This window comes from Moschus berezovskii, chromosome X, assembly GCF_049115385.1.
Source record: "Moschus berezovskii isolate FMDL1 chromosome X, NW_MosBer_1.0, whole genome shotgun sequence".
In the NCBI taxonomy this organism is placed as follows: domain Eukaryota; kingdom Metazoa; phylum Chordata; class Mammalia; order Artiodactyla; family Moschidae; genus Moschus; species Moschus berezovskii.
This window is the reverse complement of record NC_142488.1, coordinates 99,081,565-99,093,351: the sequence shown is the minus strand read 5'-3', so window position 1 is coordinate 99,093,351 and position 11,787 is coordinate 99,081,565. Positions and strand designations below refer to the sequence as shown.

Here is an 11,787-nt window from a genome sequence, read left to right as displayed (position 1 = left end):
AGGGGCCCCGCCTCCTCCCGTGGGTCCTCCCGAGACCCACAGGCCGGGAGATTCTCCCAGAGGGTCTAGGAGGGGTTGGAGGCGGCCCCACCTCTCGGGCCGGCCACCCGCTCCGTCGCGCACCTCTACTGGCGGCGGCTCGCGCCCCTCTGCTGGCTTGTTGCAGGAGCCGCAGCGGCCGCCGCGTGAGGCAGCGGTCACGTGTTGTTTTGCCAGCCGCCGCGCGATTGGAGTGGAGTGGGCGGGGGCGCGGGCCTAGGCGGAGGGGGGGCCGGGGCGGGCGGAGGGGGTAGACAGCCTCTTCCCCCAACTCTCCCTTCCCCGAGCCCCCCCTCCCTTTCGCTCACCTTAAAACCCTCGTGCATCACCATGGCTAGTTGCTCCTTCGCTCGCGACCAAGCGACAAGGAGACTGCGAGCTGCAGCAGCGGCATAAGCGGCGGCTCTCGCTGCGGCGGCGACCGCCCCATTTCTTTCCTCGGGAACCCCCACCGCACTCATTGGGGCCGGGTCGTCTTGTCCGGGAGCCATGTGGCTCTCCAAGGCCACTGGCTCCCGGTCAGATTCGGAGTCCGACGAGGAGGACCTCCCCGTCGGGGACGAAGTCTGCAAACGCGGCTACCTGCGGAAGCAGAAGCATGGGCACTGGCGCTACTTCGTGCTCAAACTCGAGACCGCCGACGCCCCAGCTCGGCTGGAATACTACGAAAATGCCAGGAAGTTCCGGCACAGTGTCCGCGCCGCGGCGGCTGCAGCGGCGGCGGCCGCCTCGGGCGCCACGGTCCCCGCGCTCATTGCACCGCGGCGCGTGATCATCCTGTACCAGTGCTTCTCGGTGAGCCAGCGGGCCGACGCAAGGTACCCACACCTCATCGCGCTTTTCACCCAAAACGAGTATTTCGCGATGGTAGCCGAGAATGAGTCGGAGCAAGAGAGCTGGTACTTGCTGCTCAGCCGCCTCATCCTCGAGAGCAAGCGCCGCCGCTGCGGCACTCTCGGCGCGCCCCCGGAGGGAGAGCCGGCGGCTCTAGCGGCTGCAGCGGCGGCGGAGCCACCCTTCTACAAAGATGTGTGGCAGGTAATAGTCAAACCCAGGGGCCTGGGTCACCGAAAAGAGCTGAGCGGCGTGTTCCGGCTCTGTCTTACCGACGAGGAGGTTCTGTTCGTGAGGTTAAATACTGAAGTGGCCAGCGTGGTTGTCCAGCTCCTGAGCATCCGTCGCTGTGGGCACTCGGAGCAGTATTTCTTCTTGGAAGTCGGCAGGTCCACCGTCATCGGTCCGGGGGAGCTCTGGATGCAAGTGGATGACTGTGTGGTGGCCCAAAACATGCACGAGCTGTTTTTGGAGAAGATGAGAGCCTTGTGTGCGGACGAATACAGAGCCCGCTGCCGCAGCTACAGCATCAGCATCGGCGGCCACCTGTTAACCCTGCTGTCCACTAGGAGGCACCTGGATATGCTGCCGCTCGAGCCCGGCGGCTGGCTCCGAAGGTCCCGCTTTGAGCAGTTTTGGCACCTTCGGGCCATCGGTGACGGGGAAGACGAGATGCTCCTCGCCAGGCGCTACATAACACCCAGTGAGCCTGTGCCCCGCTCCAGACGAGGAAGACTACACCTGCCCAGAGGGCGCAGATCCAGGAGAGCGACTTCAGTGCCAGCCAGCTTTTTCCGCCGCGCCGCACCCAGCCCTGTGCGCATCCCGTACCCTGCAGAAGCCCTCCACAAGCGAGATCCCGTGTCTTCTGAAGCCTCTGGTTCTGGCTCTGGCAACTCAGGGGAAGAAGGCGGTCCTCAGGGCAAAGAGGATCAGGAAGAAAACGAAGGTGACTATATGCCCATGAACAACTGGGGCTCGGGAAATGGCGGGGGCTCAGGAAGTGGACAGGGTTCAAGTGGGCAAGGCTCCAGTAGCCAAAGCTCCGGGGGAAGTCAGTGCTCAGGCAGGGGGCATGGCTCCGGAGGTGGTCAGGGCTCAAGTGGCAGCCATGGCTCAAGTGGCAGCCATGGCTCAAGTGGCAGCGGCTCCGGGGACCAGAGTGCAGGAGGAAACCAGTGCTCCGGAGACGGCCAGGGCACCGCTGGGCATGGCTCAGGCAGTGGCCAGGGAGCTGGAGGTGGGCATGGCTCAGGCCGTGGCCAGGGACCCGGAGATGGCCATGGCTCAGGCGGTGGCAAGAACTCGGGACGGGGCAAAGGCTCAGGGAGTGGGAAGGGGCCCGAAGGCAATGGTGATCGTGGGAAATCTCTGAAGAAAAGATCTTACTTTGGCAAATTAACTCAAAGCAAGCAACAGCAAATGCCACCACCTCCGCCACCTCCACCCTCACCAGGTGCAGCAACTGGTGGCAAAGGGAAGTCTGGGGGAAGGTTCCGACTTTATTTTTGTGCAGACAGAGGGGCCACAAAAGAACGCAAAGAAGCCAAAGAAGTGAAAGACACGGAGCCCCCAGAAGGTGCAGCTCGGGGTCCCCACAGAGCCAGAGCTTTTGATGAAGACGAGGATGACCCGTATGTGCCAATGAGGCCAGGCGTGGCTGCTCCTCTCGCAAGCTCCAGTGACTACATGCCCATGGCTCCTCAAAATGTCTCTGTGTCCAAAAAGCGCCACTCTCGATCACCTTTCGAAGATTCCAGAGGGTACATGATGATGTTTCCCAGAGTGAGCCCACCACCTGTGCCAAGTCCTTCAAAAACACCTGATCCTGCTAAAGAGGATGACTCAAAGGACAATGACAGTGACAGTGACTACATGTTCATGGCTCCTGGAGCTGGTGCCATTCCTAAAAACCCCAGAAATCCTCAGGGAGGCTCTTCCTCCAAAAGTTGGAGCTCCTACTTCTCTCTGCCAAATCCTTTTCGGAGCTCCCCATTGGGACAGAATGACCACAGTGACTATGTACCAATGTTACCTGGAAAATTCCTAGGAAACGGCCTAGAGAAGGAAGTCTCATCTAACAGAGGCCCCAAAGATACAGCTTCAAAGCCTTCAGTTGAAGGGTCGTTCTCAAAGCCTAGAGATGGGGGATCACCTTCCAAGCGTTCAGGTGATGGGCCCCCCAAGAACAAGGCTAAGAGACCTAATCGACTTCCTTTTATGACAAAAGGAAACAAAGTCAAGCCAAAACCACAAAAGCCCACACAGGAGCAGAGAGAAGCCGACAGCCCTAGGGGCTATGTCAACATTGACTTCCCTGAGAGAGGTTATAATATGCCAGATCCATGTCTTCAAAGACTTCCAGGTGTGTGGGGCATAATTGCCGACCCCAGACAGTTTGCCTTTTCCAATTATGTGAATGTTGAGTTTGGAGTGCCATTTCCAAATCCAGCAGATAACCTCTCAGATCTCTTCAGAGTTATCCCAGGTGTCAATCCCTTCTTTCTGGACGGCGCTACAGGGAGCAGTGCTAATAGGGAAGAAGGTGACTACATCGAAGTGATTTTCAACCCAGCGATGACACCAGTCGTGCCTTTTGCTGACAGTGCCATTCTTTACTATGCCGAAACTGGTTGCATCTACGTGGTCGACCCATTTTCTGAGTGCTGTATGAACATTTATTTCTCCCCCAGCCTCTGCTCCGAACGACCACCTGTAGCGAGGCTGCTGCTTCGAGAAGAGCTCGAGCGAAGGCGCCCACAAAGCCGTTCGCAAAGTTTCTTTGCAGCTGCCAGAGCCGCCATCTCTGCTTTCCCGACAGACAGCCTCGAGAGAGACCTATCCGCCTCCTTCGCCGCGGCCGCGGCCGCCGTGCCAACCTTGGCCGTGGGCCGGGCTTTAGCCGCCGCCTCCGCTTTAGTGGCGGCTCCCGGCATCGGCATCGGCGCAGCAGCCGCCGGCCTCGAGGCCGCCGCTGGATTTGACTCCGCCTCCGTCCGCTGGTTCCTACCTGTTGCCGATGCTGCCGGCGCCGCGGTCAGAGGGGCCCAAGACGTTGCGGGTGGCTCGAACCCCAGAGCCCCAGACCCATCAGCAGACCTGGCCGGAGGTGAGAACCGAGCCGGTGGGGCTGCCGCTGCAGCCGCCGCTCCGCCTCGATCTCCTGGCCGCGGCCGGGTGCCCGGACCCCCAGAGCGAGAAGATTCTGACGACGACGACACATACGTGAGAATGGACTTTGCAAGACGCGACAACGGGAAGTTCGACTCTCCCCAAAGAGGTTAGTGATTTTTTAATTCATTTCCCTGAAGTTAGTGGTGATTCCTTAATAAATCGATGCACTCCCCCTGTTACAATGTTAGGAGTATGTTTCATTCACTGGTGCTTACTTAGAATGGAAAGTAGAATTCTGTTTTAATCATTCATTCATGTGAATCATAATTATTTTAAAACTAAGTTTTAATATAGTAAGTTTCTAGTGTAGTAATATAGTAAGTTTCTTTACCTGGAAAGATTATAGATTAAACATTGATTCTACTTTTTAGAAGTAGTTAAAACTTAAGGATGTGTAACATGATGCTTTCAGATAGCCTTTCTTAACGCTTATGACTTATACAAACAGGACGTCGTCGTCCGTTGAATCCCATCAACTCATTTTCAAATCAACATGTAAAAGCTGCTTTTCTACAAATGACCACATTTAATTGCAGGACATTTAATAAGAGCACTGGATATTAAGCAGTAATAATCAGCTGTTAACTTTTGCGGATTGATGACCTTCTCTGAAAATTACTTTTTAAAGAAGCATTCATGGTTATGTTGGTTTGCTGAGATTTACCAAGAAGGTTGAATCGCAATTGTTAGTGTGAATGTCTGGAGGGAACCAAAAGTAAATAATCCAGAACAACAGGTGATTGAAAGAAGACGGTGTTTGACTCTGGAATGTGTTTTGCTGTTGATTTGTTTTGTTTTTACACAGGATAAATTGCCGGAAATCTTGAGAGTTCATTTTCTATGTCACTAATAGTGACAGGCAAGTCATCTGCTGTGCCACATTTTCTTCATATAATTATCCCCCCGCCCCGCCCCCGCCAAAGAGGGTATGGTGACAACATGATAATGGGTATGACTATTTGTTTGAAAGGTTTAAAAACCATCTAATTGGTGCATCTTCTGGGCAATTCAGTAAAGCAGGATAGTAAGGCTGGGGGCAGACCTGACCCCAGGGGCAGCTTACCCTGGAAGAGTGAAAGTTTTTTTTAAAGGGTTACTTTTTCAAAGGAAGAAACAAGAAAGGATAGGATCTGTCAGACTTGGAAATAAGACTTCAAGTAAATCTGTTGTATTCATCGTGCAGTGTTGTTATCAGTGTCCCTGGAGACATTCTTGAGAAACGATTTTGGGAGATGATGTCTCCATCGTCTCCACTGCCTCCCCTCTTTACTGATATGTGCTTCTTTTCCAGGGAAGAGAAGGGATGGACCCCAGCAGTTTTCATTCCAGTAGTCAGTTTAGTGAAGATTCTTGCTTTGCTTGCTTTGTGGAATGCTTTTGTGATTGCATCTCTGCCCACTGTGCTTGATCAGGCATAACAAGTTGGGGACTGATCACAACAGTCACCTAACAAGCTTTCTATTTGGTGCAGGTGTAGCCCTCCTCCCCTCTTTCCCCGTGCTTTAGAAAACTTGTCTTACAAAAACTCATGTTTGTAGCATGGACACATTAAGGAGTGATCATTAAAACGACAAAAGGATGCTTTGGCATGCCAAAGGATTCAAATCAGGTCTCCTTTAAATTGTGAGGGCCCCCCCACACACACGTGTGGGCATTCACACACAATCATCAGTACTAACAGAACCACGCTTATTTAAAATATACAATTCTGTTTCCAAGCATTTAACTCATACCAAGCTTTTCAAGAACAGATCTATTTTATTCTGTAAAGTACACCTGGAAATTGGTCTTAAGCCATTGTTTGAGCCTAACTGATATTGATGTGGGTGTTCCATAGCAATCTATGTCCCTGTGGTTCTTTGGAAAGGACAAATTTTCCTAGAGGTTTGTCTATATTTTCCACCACTACTCTTTGTTTCAGCAAAGATGAAAATTGGTGAAAATTTCTTGTTCCTTAAATAAACCCCATCTTTCCAAATATTATCTAGATCATGAAATAACATTTATTTTAGCATAGGTTACTGATTTATGAATAACTTCAAATAACTTTGTAGCTATTCCGGAGGCTAATGTTCTGTAAATGTGTTGTTCCTTGAGGAAATTCCTAACTTTATCGAGCAAGGAGACTGTATCTCACAGGGAGGTAAGTGCTTAGGTTAAAACAAGAGAGCGAATGTGAAAGGACTTTGGGCCTTTAAAGCACTTATATTTTAATTTTGTCGTTGGATTAACAAACATTGACCTCTGAACAATTTCAACAGGTAATTTAGTTTCTTGCAAAAATGATTGGTCCTGAGACTGATTAAGGCACATTATTTGCTGAGATATATAAAAGGAAGGATAGAGAGAGAGAAACTGAAGGAAATTACTTTTCCTACCACCTTAATGCAAATTGATATGGTGGAATGTTGTCCGTGAAGGGTTAAGAACAAGCTGGCTTATTCTGATCTTCTTGTGACTATAAAGCTATAGAATGGTTTTCACCCATTTCTGATCTTGCTTCACCTCCCTAACATTAAAAAAAAGATCACTTTAGAAAATAAGAAATATGCTTTGACAAAGGAACAAAGGCACGTTCTTCATTAGGAGTTAGGTATCTCTCAGGGTAATTTTAATTTTTGCAAGTGCTTGGAACAGTGCCTGCCACATAGTAAGTGTTACACATGAGTTACTATGCAACTAAGGCAACTACTGTCATTGTTGTTACTGTTGTTGTTGTCATTATTACATTTAGAAAAAACACAAAGCTAAAGTTCTGTGTCCCCAAATCCCACTTTTTAGTTAGTCATATTTTCACTTACAATGGTTTACATGCTTGTTCAGAATTGGCATCTTTATAGTTGGGATCTGTTTGTAACTTAAGTGAAATGAAGGGAGCCCATAAGGCAGTGAGACAGCTTTGTTCATATAACACGAAATTAATATGTAATCTCATTTACCCACAAGTCATATTGCAGGTAAGTAAGTACTTCAAATCTATTTGTTTAAGGCAATTGGAACCACCCAGAAATATAAACTGGATTTGACTTTTTAATAAATGAAATAATTTAAGAAGTGTGAAGTCCTCAGATTTTAAACACATGGGTTTTAAGTATTAGCATTTATAAGGAGAATGCAGTTTTTTTATATGGTTATTCTGGCTCTTGATTTATGAATGCATTTTTATTTCTTTTACTGTTGTATCTGATGTAGAATTCATAGTTTGAAGTTAGTTAAAGTTAAAAAAAATTCACTGATTTTCCATTCCAGAGATGAGAAGGTAAGAGCAGCTCTCAGAGGGGTGAGAAAATTGGCCAAATTAGTAATAATAGTACTTGGTATTAAAAAGCAAGAAAAAAAGCTGTATTAATTACCTTTTGAAATTTTAGTCCTTGATATTAACATGAAGGAGGTATAAGCTGCTTTTCAGTGTACTGCTGCCAAATCCTCTTGCTATAAATTATAGGTGCTGAGAGCAAATTTTTTGTTTATTGGACTTATTTATTATACATTACTAGAGTTAAATCTGGAGAAGGCACTGGCGACCCACTCCAGTACTCTTGCCTGGAAAATCCCATGGACGGAGGAGTCTAGTAGGCTGCAGTCCATGGGGTCGTGAAGAATCGGACACGACTGAGCAACTTCACTTTCCCTTTTCCCTTTCATGAATTGGAGAAGGAAATGGCAACCCACTCCAGTGTTCTTGCCTGGAGAATCCCAGGGACGGGGGAGCCTGGTGGGCTGCCGTCTATGGAGTCACACAGAGTCGGACACAACTGAAGCGACTTAGCAGCAGCAGCAGAGTTAAATCTCCACATAGCAGAGATTTCTCAGTCACTATTATTGGGTCACTTATTTTACACAACATTCATCTCCACCAAAAAAAAAAAAAAATGGATAGTTATTGGAGTAGAGGTATTTGATCTATAACAATTAAAGAGGATTTCATTCTATTAAAGTTAACTAAAGGTATTGGCAATCACTATTTATGTAGATTCATTCTATTATTGAGTAAACATCCCAGGTGATTTTGGAATGTTGGCTACTCACTAGCAAAGTATCCTCTTTAAACGAGGACTAGGACTTGAGTATCACACATGCATCAAAACTCAAACAAGACCTCTTGCTTTCTTTTCTTCCCCCTAATTACCAACATGAACTAAAAGGCTTCAGAGTCATTGACAGGAAACTATTTGGGGAACCAACTCTTCGAGTGACCCCCAAGTTTTCATGTTGAAATAGGTGAGAATAACCAGTGTAGAGAGAAATCAGGTATCTCGTGTGTGCTTTAAAAGGGATCATTGTTAAAATTGTCAACTTGTTGATGGAGGAAATGCTTTACAGTTGCCTGCAGCCTTATAATTTTCAAAGCATATTTACATTCATTATTTTACTGGGGGATAGTAGGTACTGGAACTGAAGCCGGTGTTAAGAACTTTTCCATTGTCAAAGAGGTAAGTGGCAGAGCAGAAAATCAAGCCCATACATATGATTTCAAGTCCAGTGCTCCACCCAGCATACCACACTGCCCTTTCATCAGATGTTCAATCTGCTATTTTCCTATTGATGAAGATTGTGATATGGGCAAGGTTGGGGAAATTTCCAAGTCTTCTTGAATTTGATAGTATCCAATTTGCTTGTAAGTAATTCATTCAGAGTGTTATAATTGTGAGCCATCCACCAGAGATTGGATAATTTTCATTACATTGAACTGTTTATAGCTTTAGAATAAAAGAATATAACTTGTACTGGAATTGAAGGTTTTAAATCTGATTGCAGGAGGAGTTTGCTCGTCTTTACCTCCCAAACACAAATACTGTGTGTTATCTATTTGGATTTCACAGAAACACTGAAAGGAATGAAAGGGGTGCATTCAATAAACTTCTATTAATGGTCCTTTCCTTAAGTAAAGTCACCTGTGTGTGGTTTTTCCCAAATAATCCATTGACATTTGCCAGTTATTGCCAAAAGTCTTTCAATTACTTTTTGTCCATATGTGTAAAATCTGATATTCTAGTCGGCACCATCATGGTGCAAACAAAAAACAGAATAAGATGAGACAGGTGGGAAAAAAAGCATTGTAGTAAGAGATGCTCTTCATTTGTTTAAAATGCAATTTTGCCCTTGGCAGTCAGGGAAGAAGATTTTAGAAGCCTCAAAAATCAAATCCTTTCCTAGGGACATAAAAATCTTTGTTTAAAAATAAATTCATTTTGCTTAGCACCGTTTTTAAAAATGCTTTATGACTACGTAAAAATAGCTCATACATTTTATTGGCAGTATTGGAAAATAACTTTTGTAAAATGCTTAATTAAAGCCTGCAGTATGTTTTGTCTAAGAGGTGCTGCCAGGCTCGAAGATGGTGAAAATCATTTAGTGGAAAACACTGCGTGGTCCTGAGTGAGAAATGAGAGATGAAAAAGGCTACATTTTATAATAATGAAATGAATACAGCACACTCAGTTTTTACCACAACTATCAGATTGCTAATTTTAAGGCTACTGATAAAAATTGCCAAGACAATAGGTTCACCATATGACATTAAACGCATTCTCTAGCAATTCTGCATTGGTTATTGGTTGTTCAGCAACAGGTCTTAGATTTTCATCTTCTTTTTCAGATGTTTGGCTGCACACTTGAGAAATAGGGACTTTTAAAAGATTTTTTAAAATGTAGACCTATATCCCAGTTCAGATTTGCATTCTTTTAGAGGGTACCTTACTATTTCTGACTAATTCCTTTTAGAATTAATGAAAATATGTACTGAAATATTTAGTGAAATGAAAAAGTTATTGCACTTTTCCTCTAGCTTCCTGACACCCCCTTTCTTATGGGTTGTTTTCTGTGAGTCTTACCCTCCCTAATATCAGGAAAACATGCCTTTCCTGGCCTCTCTCTGGCAGTAAGGGTGAAGCTGCTCTGGGAGTTCCACGAGGGAAGGGAGGCCCTCAGAGGGAAGACTTCTTTCCTGAGAAGTTGCTCTCCTAGTTCACAGCCTGCCTGTGCTCAGCTCACAGAAGAGCATTGCTTGCCTGCCCTGGTCTCACTTGTTGGCACAGAGGCAGCTGGGCTGGTGTTTAAAGCTGTTTTCATGGTTGCATTGACCACACTATGTTTGATGCTAGCCAGATCTTCTGGATTTACTGAATATCCAATTCCCCATAAATTGTAGTCACTTTAGCAAGTTTTCACAATTTATATCATTTGCCTCTCTATGATTACTAATTTGCTACTTGTAGACTTGAAACTTAGAGAATATCAATGAAGACTATCTCTAAATTCACCTTGAAAATGATTCACACCTGCACCCATGGTGCCCTTGAAAGTCTGACCAATAAATATGGTTTTAAACTCCTGCTGCTGCTTTTTCCTTTTTCTTTTTTTGGCCACACCATGTGGCTTGTGGGATCTTAATTCCCTGACCAGCGATCGAACTCATGCCCATGGCAATGAAAGCATGAAGTTTTAACTACTGAACCACCAGGGAATTCCCACTCCTGCTTTTTCATAAGTTATGCCCCTGTCCTCACCCTCTGACCTCCACAACCCCACCCCCTCACTACTGCCACCCATGAAGGACTTAATTGTGGCTGCAACTCTGACCATAGTTTCTACTGCCACCCTGGCCCTGTAATTATTACAGCTGCTTGAATTTAGGAGACCCTATTCTTATTGCTATGATTTGAAGAGATCTTTTCCTGGAGTCTCATATTGAAACTTCGAACATGTCTCCCCACAGAAATGATGTTATATATGACCATAGGGTGCAGTCAAAATCGTTCCCCTCTCAGTTCGAGATCTGCTTGTGTGGATGAACCTACAAACCTGTCCACTATTTATTTATAACATTGTTTCACAGGATAATTTGAGTTTCAACAATGAACCCTGGAATATGTCTCTTGTAAATCAGAGACTGCCTATATTAGAATTCCAGTAACTTGCATTCCTTAAGTCTTCAGTAACTAGGCAGCAGCATGAAGTGGCCTGAGTGTGTGTTGGGAGGTAGTGGAGAAGCTGACCTGTGATGAAAATCCTGTAGCTGATCCCCAAATAGTTTGTATCCAGATAATTAAGACCTGAATGAGCATGCATAAGTGGTCCAGGGCTTGCTTTCAAACGGCAGGTGTGAAGCAATTAAACTGACCTTTGGGAGACGGAGGTTTACAAGCATCATTCATTTTCCTCAACAGATAATTTTGAGTATTCCATCACAAAACCATTGCCAGTATAGGGAGAAGCATATTTGAGCTTCTAATCTATGAAGGAGACAATAGTCTGTTATGATTGGTGTTGTAAAGACTGGCGGCAGTTATTGCTAGTTTGCACCCTTGAGGGACAGCACTTCAATTAAGCTCTTTAGAGTTATCTTCCTATGTATTTACAGGGCATAGAAAGATTTCTTATTGGTGGAAAAAAATCTACATATAAGTCAGAGGCAATGCTAAGCTAAGTAATGTAACTGTATTATTATGCACTCATCTTTGGGTTAAATGCTTCCATTTTCTCATTTACTTTGTTCCTCTTCAGCGCTTTACTTGTTGTCCCTGCTTGTTCGTGATCACCAGCTGACCATGGGGATGGATAGCATGTTGTCTAATAAAATTTTCAAAAGAACTTGAATTGTTTCTTTAATTCTAGGAAGATTGGAGGTAAGATAACTGAGGCCATGGGATTGGGGAGAGTGGAAAAAGAATGAGAGACTAACTGGGTATATTGTTATCATTTGGGCTTCTCTGGGCAGGGGGACCACTGCTCTGTTGG

The 11,787-nt window shown here is 45.8% G+C and overlaps 1 protein-coding gene across 1 annotated transcript; it reads left to right on the top strand.

Annotated features, from left to right (window-relative positions):
• Positions 1 to 369: 369 nt before the first annotated feature.
• On the top strand, positions 370 to 11,273 carry IRS4 (insulin receptor substrate 4). The gene is given in 2 exon segments (XM_055437731.2): positions 370 to 4,156; positions 11,221 to 11,273. Coding segments are annotated over 2 exon segments (3,840 nt in total).
• The last annotated feature ends 514 nt before the right edge of the window (positions 11,274 to 11,787 follow it).